The sequence below is a fragment of the Malania oleifera genome, chromosome 13, assembly GCF_029873635.1.
Source record: "Malania oleifera isolate guangnan ecotype guangnan chromosome 13, ASM2987363v1, whole genome shotgun sequence".
NCBI classification, from domain to species: domain Eukaryota; kingdom Viridiplantae; phylum Streptophyta; class Magnoliopsida; order Santalales; family Ximeniaceae; genus Malania; species Malania oleifera.
In genome coordinates, this window is record NC_080429.1 from 38,252,199 (window position 1) to 38,269,156 (window position 16,958).

Here is a 16,958-nt window from a genome sequence, read left to right on the forward strand (position 1 = left end):
ATTAATTTGTGACTTTAGTTTGAAAATAAAATTTAAAATTCAAGAAATAATTTTAAAGCTAAAGCTAAAGTTAGGTAGCTCCAAGAGACTATAAATAATTAATGTATTTTTGTGTAAAATTTTTTAGTGAATTTAGACTCTTTCATCCCTCAAAAACTATTTTTCATCACAACAAATTAATCATGAAAAATAAATCTTGTGTTCATACCCTTAAAAATTAGAATATTCATTTTCTCTCTCTCTAATTTGACCATAACTACAAATCACATGCAACCAAGCATCCATCCTCTTTCCTAAAATATTAAATAAAAGGATTTGGTATTAATTATTACCTGATCGGCTGATGACAAGTAATAAATTCATTTTAAATTGATTAATTACTTCTATTGCATTGATATTTCCCTTGGTGGGGTCCGGCCGGCAAGTTGACCGTGGACTGCCCTCGCGTGTACCTGAGTGTCATTCAACAAACCAGTTTTTGACTTTGGACCCCAATCGCCATTTCCCACGCTTGGACCAACTATTATAAATTGCACAAGCCTATTCAAAACTTTCAGTGTCAGCTTTTCCAGAATCCTCAGATCTCTCTCTCTCTCTCTCTCTCTCTCTCAGATTTTTCTTTTCTTATTTTGGGTTCATTATTGTTGGTACGTGGGGTTTGAAGCTTGTACTGTAGGAAAGGGGATAGATGGAACGATGCAGCTCATACGGGGCTTCCTGGGCTGATCAGTGGGACGATGGCGGCAAACCAGAGCCGGCGGCGGAGACCAAAAAGAGCGGCGGCGCCACCACCAAGTACCGGAAGAAGGTCGGAGAAGGCCTTGGAAAGACCAAAGCCGTGGCTTCAAATGGCATGAAGAAGGTTAAGGAAGGCACCGTCGTCGGCTTCCAATGGATCAAAGACAAGTATCAAAAAACCACCCATAAACGCTAATATATATATAATTCGTTGGTGACTAAATTGGCTGTCATGGATTTCATCATGTATGTTTATCTTCTATTTCTTTAATTGTTGATGTACATGTAATATATAGTCTTGGATGGTTTTTTTTTTTTTTTTTTGTATGTGGTTTGTAGAGTTGAATATTTTTTGAGGTCATAATAATACGCTTGAATTTTCTTCTAGTCACTTGGGAGCAGTTCTCTTTTTTTCCATTTTTTTTTCTTCTTTTGTATATTTGAAATTGCTTTTTTTCATGGGAATATATTTGATTTATGGGTTCTGATTTTCATGGGAATATATTTGATTTATGGGTTCTGAATTTGTGTTTGGTTTTAGAAGAATAGAAATGGTAAAACGTGTAGACCGGATCATATTTGGATTGTATTATAAATGGATGAAACTTAAAATGAGTTGGTAATGAGTTGACCTATTTATAAATGGGTGGATAAACTATAAAACTAAACAAATTAATAAGCAAGTTATAACTATTAAAAATATATAATTAATTTTTTAAAAAATTTGTTTATTAACTTGTAGAAAAATTAGTTAAAATTTTGGATAAAAGATAATAACTTTCCTTAAAGTTTGGTAAAAAGACAATGACCTCCCCTTAGATTTAAAAATTTTCAAGGACTTCTCCTAAGATTTGTCAAAAATGACAAGCATCTCTGAGTTTCAAAAATATCACAGACATCTTCTAAAGTTAGCAAAAATGACACAGACCTCCCCTAAAAAAACTTATCTTTTTACCAAATATAAAGGAAGGTTTGTGTTGGAATTGGTGTATTCCCAAAAGGGGGATGAATTGGGTATTAAAAAATTTCTCCTAGGTTTAACGTCCAGCAGCAGTATAACACAACTTAAGGTTTAACTATGCAGTTATAAACTCAGTCATTCACAATAATAAATCACAAACATTCAAGTGCTGAAATTTAAATTGCGAAAATTAAAAGCAAACACGAGAAGTGTTACCGGGGTTCGTCCAATATTGCCTACATTCTCGCCTCAGTTCACAAGCTCGAAGATTCTACTAATGCTCACTTAACGGATAAAGCCGCACCGTTTACAATCAAGTCAAATTATCAGGGCTGATCTCAACCTTTACACACTCTCCTTACGAGGCGGAGAATACCCTACCGATCCTTACAGGCTAGATCAAACCCTCTCAGGCCACGCCTAGAATACAGCCAATTCAAAATACAATTTTGTGTACAAAGTATGTGCTTCTCCAACAAGCAGATTTGTACCAATATGCACACTACAACTAATGCACTCACAGAAGATAAAGAATTAATGCTCAAGTGAGATTTCATTAACCAATGTGTTAACTCTCAATAATATGTGTGTCAATATGTGCATGTGAGAGTAGACTTTTATTTCAAGATAATGTATTTGTAATATGAATATTTAAAGCAACTCCAGAACCCTGAGCAAACATCTCAAGAAATATTTTTCAAATATCAAACACAATAGATAATAGGGTTTAAGCTTGTTAAAAATGACTTTATCAAAATACAAAGCAAGCTTATGAAACTTGCAATAAGGATGCAAGTTCTTAAACCAATGAAAAGTTTTTCCCAATCTAATATTTATAAGTAAAATACCATGGGAAAAACTTTAAGCTACTCTCCAAAATCAACAATCAACAAATGCAAGTATGGGAGAGTTGTTAGCTTGCAAAGAGAATAAATGAATGCCCACAAAAATAATCTCTCTCAAAGATATGTAATTTAAGTGAGTATGATAAGGAGATTTTGCAATTTGCTTTGTAAAAAATGGGGGTATGAAAGATTTAGTACAATAAATTTTCAGAAAAAATTTTTACTAATCTATATACTAATCACTTACTAATTATGACAAATGAGCGGGTATATATGGAGTTGGAAAAAAATATAACCGTTGGGGATATGCTGGGTATTTTTGAAAAAGTTTAATTGAATTTAATAAAAATTAACCTTGATTTACTGTGATAAAAATTTTACCAACCTAAGAGATTCGGTTGACCATTTTCAAGTTCGGTCGACCGTAGTATTGTGTTCGGTTGACTAAGTCAATTTTGAACTGAAAATATGGTTGACCGTCTCAAGGCGATTTTCGAACCCTTCGAGGTTCGATCGACCGAGACAGGTTCGGCTGACCATCTTCACAAGTTCGGTCGACCGTAACCAAATGAACTAACAAATTTGGTCGACCGAGTATACAAGCTGTCAGGCACATGGGGATTCAGTTAATTGTAAGTGTCACGTTCATTTTGTGATGGTTGATCAAGCAAAGTTAAAGTGTTGACTTCAATTCGGTCAACCAAAGCCTTTATATAGCTTTGAGTTCGGTTGACCAAGACTACTAAAAATATGCATTTAAGTCATGTTTTGGTCTCTGTGCTTCATCAACCCAGTGTGACTAAGCATAAGACATTTTGGGTTATGTGGGTGATAAGTCTTATGGTCATTCTAAGGCCTTTTGAGCGTGTACATCACAACATGCATGAAATGCAAATATTACAGTCCATTATTACAGACTCGAAAATTAAATGCAATTACAATAGGAAACAAATATCTTCGATCTTCGTGCTCTCTCTCTCTCTATGGAGTGCGCCAAGTGTTGTGTATTATCTGTCTTGACCTCTATTCTCCCTGTCCCTTATGTGTGATATTAATTATGGACCTGCGTAAATGCTAGATACATACATAAGTTCACTATATTTCGTCACCATCAAAACAGATATTAGACTCAAAAAGTCAATAATTTGTGTCTTTTTATCAAATTTCAGGGGAGGTTGGTATTTTGGTCCTAATTTTTTTTTTTTTTTGAAAAAAAAAAAACACCACTCATTTATTTATTTTTTTTTTTCATTAACATCTTAACTCAAATCAAACTCGATCTAAATGGATAAATAATGACTTATTTATTGGGTCTTAATCTGTTTGTCACCTCTACATGTGATATGGAATGTTGGGACTAAATTATAAAGTTCAATGTAATTTATAATCGGTGAAGAAAGAGACACAAAACGTGATAAAGTAATTCCAAAAAATATTGCTAATTAATGAGCAAGTCATTTTACTCTTTTTTTCAAAGCGTGTGAATACCAAGTATGTTAAACTTTTGTAAATTTGATTTAAAATGCATTTGTGAATATTTTTAGCTCCTCCACTTCACCTGGCTCATGTGTCAAAACTGGGAAAATCTTTTTCATATGAAATCAGAACATCTAAAGTGGAAAATATTTTTTATTTTATTTTTTAAAAACAAAATTACAAAAAACTAGTCATTTTTTTTTATTTTAAAATATTTATAAAAAATAAGTGAATAGAAATTTTAAAAAAAAATTGACCCCATTTACTTGTAGAAATAATTTTGTTTTTTATTTTTTATTTTTCAAATATTATAAAAATATGATCTTGCTTTTTAATTTCTAAATTTATATATAAAAGTAAAAAAGAAAACATGTTCTAGTATTTTCTAAATTTAAAACTTCTTAATTTGCACATATAAACATAAATTTTGGATCTTAAACTTTGATTCAGGAGCGATTCTTCACAATATGGGACCCTAACCGAATGATTTAATTAGGGGCTATTAATATTTTGTTTAATTTTTATTTTTATTTAAAATTAATTTTTCAAGGTACATCAAGTAATTTTAACTGCACTGGTTTAACTGCACTGCATGTGCACTGCACCCACCAAACACGTGAATTCCATAAAACTAACAAAGAAGAGAATGGTGAATGCATGCATGGGGATGGGGTAATGAATTGAGAAATGAACAGTTAAATTAAATCCCAGGGTCGAGAGAGAGAGAGAGAGAGAGAGAGAGAGAGAGAGAGAGAGAGAGAGAGAGAGGCCATATGCGGGTCTATAATCTATATATACATATAGGCGCATAGACTTTATTGTGTGCAGGGGTACTGAATATTGACACAATAGCTAGTAGCTATAAGTAATGTTAACATTATTATATTAAAAAAATTTTAGGGGCCCCAAAAAGGCAAGCACCTCAATGGCCTTAATGAAGAACCGGCCCTATTTTGATTTATGTGAATTATATATTAAATTTCTTTCAAATCCAACTCCCAAAATCTATGCTCCCATATACTATTTTATGTAATTATCCATGGTTGATGGTTGTTTTCAATTTTTTTTTTATTGTATGTGTTATGTAGAGTTGAATATTTTTTAAGGTAGTAATAATACGCTTGAATTTTCTTCAAGTCACTTGCGAGCTGTTCTCTTTTTTCTTTTTCTTCTTTTGAATATTTGAAATTGCCTTTTTCGGGATGGGAATATTTGTGATTCATGGACTGTGAATTTGTGTTTGGTTTTATAAGAATAGGAATGGTAAAATGTGTCGATGGATCACATTTGGATTGTATTATAAATGGGTGAGACTTAAAATGAGTTGATAATGAGTTGACCTATTTATAAATGGGTGGATAAACTATAATACTAAACAAATTAATAAGCAAGTTATAACCATAAAAAATATATAATAAAAAATTTATTTTAAATTTTTATTAACGTGTATCAAAATTAGTTAAAATTTTGGATAAAAGACAATCACTTTCCTAGAAGTTTAGTAAAAAGACAAAGACTTCCCCTTAGATTAAAAAAATTTCAAGAATCTCCCCTGAGATTTGTCAAAAAGGATACAAACCTTTCCCGAGGTTTCAAAAACATCACAAACCTCCTCTAAAGTTAGTCAAAACGACACAAACCTCCCTAAAAAAACTTATCTTTTTACCAAATATAAAGGAAGGTTTGTGTCTTTTTGTCAAATCTAAGGGTAGGTTGGTATTTTTGTCCTATTTTTTTTTTTAAAAAAAAACACCACTCATTTATTTTATTTTTTCATTAACATCTTCTTAACACCTTTTTTTTTCTAATAATATTTTTTTAAAAATGTGATTTGAAATTTAAAAACAATACTTATAACTTATTTATCATTTTTTCTTCTATATACTTAAAAAAATGTAGTTGTATAACTTTTATCTAATCTCTATCATTAAAAAAATACAAGATTCATCATACATCCATACATCAAAATATCATAATCTATATAAATAGAATTTAATAATTTTATTTTATAAAAATTAAATGGGTGACTAGATAGGTACACAGTCTGAACTTGCTTCACATGTTTATTAAGTGAGTTTATATAAGTGTAACGATCTCAAAAATAATATGCATGGAATAGTAAAAAAAAATTAAATTAAATTAAATTAATAATAAAAATATTAATTACAGTAATTAATCATTAACTAATTAAAATAACTAGAATATAATAATATATTAATATAATATAATAATATTAATATAATATAATATAATAATATTATATAATATAATAATATTATTTATATATATATATATATAAAAGTCTCGAGAATCAAATTTTGATTTCAATTTGAAGAACCAAACCCCCAAGGCCCGTAACGAAATTCTCTCTCTCTCTCTCTCTCTCTCTCTCTCTCTCTCTCTCTCTCTCTCTCTCTTTCTCTCTCTCTTTCTCTTTCACCCCCCTCTCTCTCCCCCCTCCTATCTCTCTCTCTCTCTCTCTCTATCTCTCCCTCTCTCTCACCACTCTCTCTCTCCTCAATATATATATATATATATATATTTATCTTCAATTTTTCCCCATCTATAAGCGAAATCGAAAACAAACACCATATCCGGGTCCCAGTTCCGCTCCTTAATGTTTTAACCATAGTGGATTCGTCATTTGGGCATTGTACACACCACTTTATAGAGAGAGAGAGAGAGAGAGAGAGAGAGAGAGAGAGAGAGAGAGAGAATTTCGTATGGCCTGGGAGGTGGGTTCTTCAAATTGAAATTAAAATTTGATTCTCCAGCTTCAAGAGACTTAATTAAAATGTGTTTGAGTTAAATTAAATTATTGGGATTCGATTATATCATATTTTTGGAAATATTTTGAAATTAAATTAAATTGTGGGAATTTGATTATATCGAGTTTTCTGAATAATTCAGGCATATGGAAAAGATATTTTTTTTATAGTCATTATATATGTATTTAGGAAAAACCAAAGTGAGTGGGGTAATCATCTCCCATTTTCCTGAAAAATGTATATTGTGAGTTAAATGAAATTATGGAGATGATCAGACCTTTCTTTCCTACAAAATATATTTTCCCCGAACAGTTTATTATATTATGGTATAAGCATTTAAATTGTATGGTATGAAAACAATTTGTTATAATTGCAGATGTTCACTACAAATCTCTCACCCTTTGGACTTTGTAGGGTGATGAAAAACTCAAAAAAGAAAATAAAAGAAAATACAAACTACAAAATTACACAGTAGAATGTAAATTAAAATTTTGGAGGTACGACCTTTGATTTTTTCTCTGATTAATCCTCCTTTGAGATTCCGTCGAAGGTTGCAGTAGCTTAATCTCTAGTGGAGCGACTCTTGCCAGCCAAACTTTGATTGCAAAATTGGATGTTTTATATATATATATTGGATGTTATATATATATATATATATATATATATATATATATATATATATATATTAAATTGGGTAAATGGAGTGAATGGGCTAGGAGGTGGGGGGGGCCTTGGGTAAAGAAATGGTGGACAATGCTTGGAGTGTAAGATGATGGAAAGAGAGAGAAAAATGAGAGAGAGAGAGAGAGAGAGAGAGAGAGAGAGAGAGAGAGAGAGAGAGAGAGAGCCACCAAATTGGAGTGGCTACGTGGAAAGTTTTTTTTTTCCTTCTCTCGTTTTTCTTCTTCCTTTGGGTATTAAAGAAGCTGCGAGAGTCTTGTGCTTTTACTAGAGCCGGGAGAGGCTCCGGTGGAGTTGTTGGAAGAGACTTCAACAGCTGACTGGTTTGGTGTGAAGGCAGTTTTTGTGATGATGAAATCGAAGGTTCTGAAGGTTTATGGAGATCTCGAGAAGGCGAAGCAGTTGATTTTGCCCAACGGTATGCTCGCAAGCTTTCTCAATTCTCTCTCTCTCTCTCTCTCTCTCTCTCCCACCTCTCTCTCTCTCTCTCTCTCTCTCTCTCTTTATGCTTGATCTCTTTCTCTTTTTTTTTTGCTCATTGTGTGTTGTGATGCCTTGGCTTGGCGAGAGGCCTGAGTATTTATACTCTCTCTCTCTCTCTCTCTCTCTCTCTCTCTTTATGCTTGATCTCTTTCTCTTTTTTTTTTGCTCGATGTGTGTTGTGATGCCTTGGCTTGGCGAGAGGTGACTCACTCGAAAAATGAGCAGCTCGGAAGCTATCCCAAGTATAGGAATTCTGTCGTGTAATATTAAGCCCAAGGGCTAGATAGTCTCCTCAGGGAATGCGTTTAATCTCAGATTTTACGTTCTTCCAATCGAAATTAAAAAGGTACTGAACTCAGTTCAGATTCGGGTTTTTCAAGAGTTGTTCAATTTTACGTTTACCGAATTAAATGACACGTAATTTAAAAACCCTAAAACTAACATGCACTAAATAAAAGAAAACAAGAATAGAAACCCTACGTCTACTTAAGGAAACATTGGGACACGCACTAATTAAAAATAGAAACTACAAATAAGGAATTAAAACACGCTAGAATATAAACTCTAATCTACCTAAGGAAACATTAAAGCACGTGTCAATTAAAGAAGGAAACTTTGAATATAAATTTAAAACACGCAAAGGAAACTTAACTAGATATGAATACACACAAAAAAAAAACGAACCTTTAACAAGAAGAACCTTGAATTAAAACTAAATTATTAATGAATTAAACGAAAACAAGACACGATAAAAACGCAGACTTTAATAAAAACCGACCCTAAACTAAATCAAGTTTCGAAAAATAAAAATTAAATCTTGAAAAGATGACTATTCTAATTTCGTTAAAAACAAGACACTTCCTTTTTTTTTTTTCGTATTTTATTTTTTTTTATTCTTTTTTAAGAAACAAAATCAAAATCTAAAGTAAGCGAAGATAAATAAAATAGGACTAATTTAAATGCCTTAGATCTAATACTAACTTTAATTAAGAACAATAAGAGTAAACAAAAAATTACACTTCACTAAAAAAATTAAGTCCCTTAACAAATACTCAAATCCCAAGTCTCAAATAAACTTAAACAAATAAAAAAAAACACATCATTCATTGCAACTTAAAAAAAAAACAGTAAAGAAAAGAAAAGATGAGAGTGAGAGAGAGATAGCTCTGAGGATGGAGAACTCTGCTGTGCCGTGGACTGGTGGAGAATGCTGCAAAGCTGGTGTTGGCTCCTACAGGGACCTTGAGGGCTGCTGTGTTGCTGGTATAGCAGCAGGGGAGCTGCTGTGCTGCTGGTATAGCAGCAGGAACAAGGAGGCCGAGGCTGCTGTGCGGTGGAGTTGCTGGCTGTGCAGAGGGCTGGGGAGGAGGCTTGCTGTGTGGGTGTGTCACGGGTTGCAGCAGAGGGGCTGCTGGTGTGCTGGCCGAAGGGAGTTGCAAAGGGAAGATGGAGAATAGAAAATACAGAGAGATGTAAGAGAGAAAGAAAAAACAGGGGAAGAGAATGAGAGTTTGAGGGAGAGAAAGTAAAGGTAAGAGAAGAGAGCAAGATGAAAAAAAACAAAGCCAACTAAAGAAGAAGAAGAAGAAGAGGAAGATTAGAGGAGAGCTTGGTGCTCAGGGCACAGCTGGGAAAGAGGAGAAAAGAAGAATAAATAGAGATTGGGGAAGAAAGCCCTAGACCCGGATAGGAGACCCGACCCATTTAGAGGACCCGAATTATTATATTTTTTTGTTCTCTGTTCATTACAAATTCTGCTCTTCTGGAACCCGTATCTCACAAAACTCAAAACACAAAAGTTGTAGATAATCCTTTCCTCTTTCTTTAAAAATTTGAATCGTCTCGATCGGAGCTCATAAGGAAAAGTTATGTATAAAATACGAACAGGTATCGGTTTTGATTCCCGGGAATTTTCCTGCGACAAAAAATTACCAAATTCTCATAAATAGTGTAATAAAATTCAAGAATGATGATTTTGACACTTTATTAAAATATTGAATAAATTTGGACATTTAATTAAAAATATAAACCGTAAAGCTCGGGTTAAATGTCCAATTACGCAGTTTCGGTGCGTAATCATACCCCCCAACTAACGTTTTGCTAGTCTCTAGCAAATGACGTGAATGAATCTCAAGGTGGTATCTACAACTACATACTCCAATAATCATGAAATCAATGCACATGTGATATAACTATACCACTTCACATACAAGAACATACTGAATTTCACACAAGCTCGTTCATATTCAATGCACATGACTCCAAAGCACGTCACTCATGCAAGTTTCATCATTTATATGTCATTTAAGAGTAGTATACTCTCATGAAATTAGTCAGTGGCACATTCAGAGTTAATGCAATCATATAAGTTCAAGTATAAACAGGTAAATTCTCGAGGTGTGTGTGATGTGTGTGACTCAGTACACCTAGGATGCTAGTGGACACCTACAAAACGGTCGCTTTGACTCGGCCTAACTGGTATACCCTAAAAAAACCACTCAAAGAAAATGGGTTCACTCATCATATGTGAGGAGGAGTGTCGCGATCAAACATCCCACATATTAAAAGGAACAACGCTAAGTATATGGAGTGGACTAGTCTGGAAAGGATCTAGCCTATCTATGAGGTGTCGGGTCCTTCACCCTAGCATCTTCTCACCTACTCGCCATATCCAACTGAGACCACCCTAGATCAACTTACTCACAAACTTGTCGTGAATACATCTGAGGCATTAACCGGTTGAAGAATCTTCATACGTGGAAAATATGTGTCGTCCTTGACTTTTTGTGATATGTATTTGGACCGGCATTGACATTTCATTTCATGCGCATATGTGTTGCTTATTCTTTTTTTCTGCTCATTCTTCATTTTCTGTCTTTCCTTGATCAATAAGGACATTATAACACTTCTTTTGTAATCTTCATACCATCAATGGGAATTGAGCTCGAATAGGGGTCCATGAATTAAGTTTATCTCTAGGGGTGGCTCAGCCTTCACATTTTGAGTAGGCTACAAGACCTAGGTTTCTATCTCCCCACTAGGTGTCACCTCTAGGCTAGCAAATCAAAAATAAAGACTAGTGTACAAGGAATCATCCAGAAAAAGAGAATTGAGTTCTATGAACTCTGATTTGATATTAACGCTCAAAAGGACGATAAATAGCTCAAGAATATCTCACAAAGGTGTCATAGTCGCCACGGGTGCTCTCTCGGTGCTCACAGGAAACCCTAAGTGCAATGAATCACGTGAATGTGTTTATTCAGCCTCGTGAGATGTCATATAAATACAGGAAATTATATAGTCAAATTAACATAAATGTACTACCAATCAATTCTTCATAGAGTCATAAGATCATATAAAGAGAAAACTATGCATGATTGACTTAAGTGTGTCATTCATAAGTTATATGCAAGTATGCGAAAGGTATGAGTCGGTGTTAAGCATGGCATAATGCAATGTAATCCTTCAGTACTCCTCCTTTCTTTCTCTCTTTCTTTTTGATTTTTTTTTATTTTTTTATTTTTTTATTTTTTTATTTTTTTATTTTTTTATTTTTTAAAAAAAACCCGGTACGTGTACGTGCACAGTGTCACATGCGAATGCTCATCCCCCCCAACTAAAGTGGAACATTGTCCTCAATGTGAAAGCATAGGGGAAATAGAAAATACTGTGCACGGGAAAAGTAAGGCGTACCTGAGTGGCGAAATAATGGAAAACAAAGATCGAACTACGAGAAAATAGACCTGAAAACTAACTAAAAATAAAATAAGATAAAATAAAAGGAAATAAGGGAAAGAAAAACATCACAATTGTCTTGGCGGAGGCTCTGGAGGAATTTCTTCTGGTGGCCGCAGGTCTATAAATTGCATCGGCGGGTCTCCAAATTTGAGTTGCCAAAATCGATCAGTCTTCAAACCTGCTCGAAAATCAAACTCAGATAAATTAATGCGTGTCAAAATACCAAACAATTTGTGTGCAAGTCGACCCTCTTGTGTTGACAAGAAAGGGTCTTTATTCAACATCGTTTCTAGGAAATTTGCTTCTTTACGAACTAACGTGTGATGGGAAGTTATTGGAGCAATTACCTGTAGTTCTTCAGAAGCATTAACATTAAAGGTTTTACCTGGTTCTTTCAAAATTATAAGCTCACCAGACTGGTCACCCTCTTTATCGGGTGTACATATCATCATACCACTGCAAGAGTCTGCGTCCTCATTAGTCTCCTTAACATCTGATTCAGGCGGGGATGACGGTTCCATGGTTTCTGAGCTCGGAGTATGAGGTACCACAGGTTGGTACTCCGTATGAGTATCGGTCTCCTTATAAACTAACTGTTCCGCTTGTGGGCTCGTTTCCTCTAATTTTTCTTTGAATTCATCTATTTCAGCCGTAACTTCCGGTGTTGGGACAACTATTTGCTCAGTGATGAGCATTTCAGATTGGGGATCGTCTTTCTCGCTACTGAAGGTGATGGTGGCCTCTGCTGTCTCAAGAGAAACATCATATATTTGTTGTTGCGGTTGCTGGTACTTTTGAGAACTAGGCTGAAGTTCTGCGAGTGTTTCCTCGTTTTCTAAGATGTCCAACTGTGTGCTTATCGCATTAATGGTGTCCCGCAATTCATTATTATGATCGACTTGAGTTTGCATGAACTGCTGGAGCATGTTCGCCATTTGAGTTATGCTATCCTCCAGAAATTCTGATGGCGTACAGCTCTGAGGGATCTGTGGTGGCTGGTATTGAGGCGGAGGAATATCCGGGCAGTTTGGTGGTTCATATGCATCACCACCACTAATTGTGCTGATAGGATGTGCAGTCATGGGTGCTTGAGTGTATCGTGTGTTGCACTGTGGGACATTGTCAGCTAAGTAATCAAAGAATGATAATACCTGATCGGGATCCTCGCTGACGGGCTCTCCATTAGACATAATCTGGACAAAACATTTGCAATCAGGGGTAAGAGCAGTATAAAAATAATCAACTAACCTCCATGAGTCGAACCCGTGATGTGGACAAGTGCTTAGTAGATCCTTGAATCGCTCCCAGCAAGCTCGAAATGTCTCGTCATCCTGCTACACAAAATTAAGAATCTGTTCCTGCAAAAATTGAGTTTTCTGTGAGGGACAAAATGCATGCAAAAATTCACGCTCCATATCAGTCCAATTAGTGACAGAATAAGGTCTCATAGAATGAAACCAAATCAGTGCCCTATCCTGCAAAGTAGCAAGAAATAAATTCAGTCTAGTAGATTCGTCAGCTCTAGCATGAGAGAAAAACATGTTGCAGGTTAACTCAAACTCTACTAGGTGCTGATAAGGGCACTCAGATTCCGTCCCGTTGAACTCGGCTAGCAGTGACGTCCTCCCGCGCTGCATCATGAAATTAAGCTCATCATAAGGCAAAATAGTAGAAGAGGATGTAGTGGCATATTCAAGCTGCATAAAATCCATTATCGTGCGCGGTGCAGGTGCAGCCATTTTTCAAAACTTGAAATTTTTTCTTTTTTTGTTTTTTGATTTTTTTTTCTTTTTCTTAAAACTAATAAAGATGACGGGAAAAACGCAAATTTGAGACTAAGAACAACATTCCCCGGCAACGGCGCCAATCTCGCCGTAATCGCAAATCTGGCGAATTTTCAATTTTGGCGGTGACACTTTCGTTGAAAATTGCAGATCTGGCGAGCTTTTCAATTTTGGTGGTGGCATTTTTGGCATAAGTCACAGATTCGGTGATCCCTTCAATTTTAGCGATTGTATTTCTTCAACTTCGGTGGTGGAGCTTTTGATGAAGGTTACGGATTCGGCAGGCTTTTCAATTTTAGCGGCAACACTTTTAGCAAAAGATGCAGATCCGAGGAGCTTTTCAATTTTAGCGGTGGCTCTTTCAGAAAAAGTCGCAGATCCAGCGCGCCTTTTAGTTTTGGTAGTGGCTTTTTCGGCAAAAACCACAAATCCAACGAGCCTTTCAATTTTGGCAGCGGCTCTTTCGGCGAAAGTCGCAGATCCAACGCCGAATTTTTGAAGTCTGTTATGTTTGTATTTTTGTATGCCTAGAGAATGTATTTTTATACACATGTATTTTTTGTCACTTGTACTCTTACAAATTGTATACATATGTATTTGAACTTTTACTTTTATTTTATTATATTTATTTCTTTTTTGTTCTGAAATTTGAGTGTTTATAAATGCCCTCACTTCAAGTCTCGGCGTGGCGTGCAACTTGTGATGCGATGCGAACCGAGTCTTGAAGTTATGTAGAATTGCTGACTCCCGTGGGCAATCTTGACAAGTCGAAGGCAAAAACGCGTGGTGGATTTCTCTGCCCATGTAGTCTTTGAGTGAGGTCGGTGCTCGAGATGCTAGGTTTATGCACTATTAAGAAGAATTCAAGACCTTTGGTCCGTCTCTCCATCACTTATGCTTTAAATGTGATTATTCTCCCTCCTTGGTCACCACTTGGGTCAGTGGCCTAGCGGCAGGGAGTCTGTCTTGCCTCTAAGAGGTCACGGGTTTGAGTTTTTGGCTCCCCACCTGTTGACTTTTTGAGTTCAATCTCTAGTTTTGATAATGACAAATCACAAGTTACTAATGTGTGTGCCTAAGTACTTGAATAGGTCAATCATTCAGATCACACACATGAAAGTGAAGTGGAAGCCAGAAAGACCTTAAAAAGCACATACTCTTGGCATATTTCATAGGAAAATGAAGAGCAAAAGAAGAAGACATGTTGTGTTTCATTTGTATTGCATTAGTTTTTCTATTTAGTGTGTAATAATGCATCGCATGCATGGTATGAATGAAAGCTCAGTAATGATCGTAGGGAATCAAACATGACTTCGGTCGACCAAAACCGACGCTAAATTTTTGGGCTTAATTTAAAAGCCTAGGCCATAGACTGACCTTAGGTTCCCCAGCACCTCATAACAAATCCCCTATAACTCAGAAGTTATAATTATGTGAACAGGGGTAACTTCAAATAAAAATTAGGACTTATGACCATTGAAAGGGCCTCAGTCGACTGAACTAGTCTAGTTATACTATGTTAGTCGACCGAACCACTATTGGCTGAGGAGATTAAGCCTCGGTCGACTGAACTTGTGTAGTATAAATGATACGATCGACCGAACCGTATGAAAGTCAACATTTTTACTTCGAACAGTCGACCATCTAGGTTTGAACATAGTGTCCTCGGTCGACGAACCATCACGTGCTTGATACCCCATACACTCTGTCGACCAAATTTTTAGTTCTATTTGGCCACAATCGACCAACCTGCTTGATTAGCTGACTGAACTCTTTGTTGGTCGACCAAACCTCAAACGGTTCAAAATCGTCTTAATACAGTCAACCATATCTACAGTTCAAAATGGCCATGGTCAACCAAACTCAGCAATATGGTCAACTGAACCTTGAATATGGTCGACTGAAACTCTTGGATTGCCCAATTTTAACTGAGGTAACATAGGGTTTATTTTTTATTAACCTTACTTAAACTTTTTCAAATATACCGAATGAGTCTTGAACGATTATATTTTTTGGAGTGTCTATATACGCTCCCTCATTTGGTTTGATTAGTGATGGATTAGCAAATATCATTAGCCAAACCTCTCTGAAATTCAAAACCCTTATTTTCTCATATACAAGCCAAAAATCCATCTCTTACTCATCCTACTTGTTAAAATCTTTTGGTAAGAGTATTATTGAGATTGTTCATATTTGCTCACACTTTCATTGTAGTTAATTTGATTGAAAGTGAGTTTGAGAGTTCCCTTGTGATTTAATTCATAAGTCTTCAGTGGGAATACTCTCTAGAGCTTGTGAGTCTTGCATTATCGTTGCACATATTCAAAGGCTTGTTCTTGTGCTTTGTGAAATACTTTTCAAACAAACTTGATTTCAAATATCTCATATACTTTATACTTAATATTTTTTCTTTTAAATTCTCTTTGGGTATTACTTGTGATTGATATACACATTTTTAACACAAGATATACTCACACTACTCTCACATATTTCTTGATAATATTGACATTATCTTAGGAGTAGTCACATTTAGACTTCACTGAGCTTATACTTTCATAACATACAGAAGTGAAATTTGTAATTGTATTGAGCGTATCGTGGTACATATCTGCTTGTGTAGAAGCATTTGAATTGTATTCCAGGTGTGACTTGAGGGGGTGTTGATCTAGACCGCAAGGATCAGGTTGTAAAGGTTGAGGTCAGCCGTAGTAATTTGACTTTGTTGTAACCGGCGCCGCTCCACCTGTCAAGTGAGTAATAGTAGTAATCCTCGGACTTGCGAACTGAGGCGGGACGTAGGCAGTATTGGCTAAACCCCGATAACATTTCTTGTATTTGCTTTTAATTTTCACATTTAAATTCCAGCACTAGAATGTTTGAGTTTAATTGTTTTAATATTTGATTAAGTTTTTTATTAAACAGAAAGACCCTAGGCTGTGTAATACTGGTTGAGGAATCTGAATTGACCTAGGAAAATTTTTAAATTTCCAATTCACCCCTGTCTTGGGAACACACCAATTCCAATACCATTGCTTCGCTCAAGTGGTCTCATGCCTTGGATTTACTTCGGGGGTAAATGAGGCACAACCGATTTGTATCCGCCTATGAGGCTACCATTTTTTTAACTGCTGCAGTAAAAAAAAATTTTACATCCTTTCAAATAAATTGAGACAAATCAAATCCTTCATGTCTCTGTCTAATGGATGTGTAGGGGTCCAAGTCTGAGGCTTAGGTCAACACCAGCATCGTTCGAAGTGCTTGTAGTGTCACTGCTACTTGCTCTGGATCTCGTTTGACAGTGATAGACTCTAGTGATGTCACTGGCATAAGCTGGGAAAAGCTAAAGGGTCCCTCATTCTGCGGCATAAGAAGAAGAGTGCCCTTCTCTTCTCGGTGGCCAAGGGTTAGTGTAGTGATTTAAAAAAAAAATTTAAAATTAAAATTAAAATATAAATAAAAAAATAAAAAATTTCAATTGATTAAT

At 35.4% G+C, this 16,958-nt stretch overlaps 1 protein-coding gene across 1 annotated transcript; it reads left to right on the plus strand.

The window, feature by feature from the left end:
- Positions 1–560: 560 nt before the first annotated feature.
- On the plus strand, positions 561–1,223 carry LOC131145604 (uncharacterized). The gene has a single exon (XM_058094777.1). The coding sequence runs from the start codon at positions 689–691 to the stop codon at positions 932–934; it is 246 nt and encodes an 81-aa protein (XP_057950760.1). The 5' UTR covers positions 561–688; the 3' UTR covers positions 935–1,223.
- The last annotated feature ends 15,735 nt before the right edge of the window (positions 1,224–16,958 follow it).

Excerpts from the sequence above, each read along its gene's own strand:
- LOC131145604 (XM_058094777.1), top strand. The coding sequence starts at position 689 with ATGGAACGATGCAGCTCATACGGGGCTTCCTGGGCTGATCAGTGGGAC.